Source organism: Apis dorsata, unplaced genomic scaffold, assembly GCF_000469605.1.
Source record: "Apis dorsata unplaced genomic scaffold, Apis dorsata 1.3 scaffold_292, whole genome shotgun sequence".
In the NCBI taxonomy this organism is placed as follows: domain Eukaryota; kingdom Metazoa; phylum Arthropoda; class Insecta; order Hymenoptera; family Apidae; genus Apis; species Apis dorsata.
Genome location: NW_006263567.1, coordinates 715,399 through 715,871, shown reverse-complemented (window position 1 = coordinate 715,871; position 473 = coordinate 715,399). Strand labels below are relative to the sequence as shown.

At 50.1% G+C, this 473-nt stretch overlaps 1 protein-coding gene across 1 annotated transcript in view; it reads right to left on the bottom strand.

Moving 5' to 3' along the window:
• LOC102675372 overlaps positions 1–473 on the bottom strand; it is a 46,721-nt gene that overhangs the window by 10,037 nt on the left and 36,211 nt on the right. Inside the window, 2 exon segments of the mRNA XM_031511098.1 lie at positions 1–102; positions 471–473. The exon segment at positions 471–473 is cut by the window's right edge and continues 217 nt beyond it. Of these exon segments, the coding sequence (XP_031366958.1) occupies positions 1–102; positions 471–473 (105 nt within the window).

The window sequence follows — 473 nt, the reverse complement described above, 5'->3', positions numbered from 1 at the left end:
GTTCGGCCGGTGTCTTCGGGTTCACAGGGGTGACCGGTCTTCCAGTTTTGGCTGCGGTCGCGTCCAGTTCCAGGAAGAGCGACCGAGACTTCCTGCTGATCCCTGCGCACGACAATGATCGGATCGATCCATTTATCCCGTATATTTTCGAAAGTATCGGTCGGAGCTAACAAGAGCAAATACGACGGGGCGAAGGAGGGAGGGGGGCCGGCCTAGAGCCGGCTTCACTCCACTTATAACCTACGGCTACAACATCTATCTTAAGAGCCGCCACTCTCTGAGTAACCACGATCACCGGTTGGCTCACATGGTAGCAAATTGAGCGGCGGCCGCTGCCAGTTTTCGACCAACGATCCAACGCGGCTAATTACATTTAACGGGTTCTAAATATATATATATATATGTATATATATGTATATATGTATACGTATATGCGTATACGTTGCTCGTAACCGGGATGTAAAATGCACCTG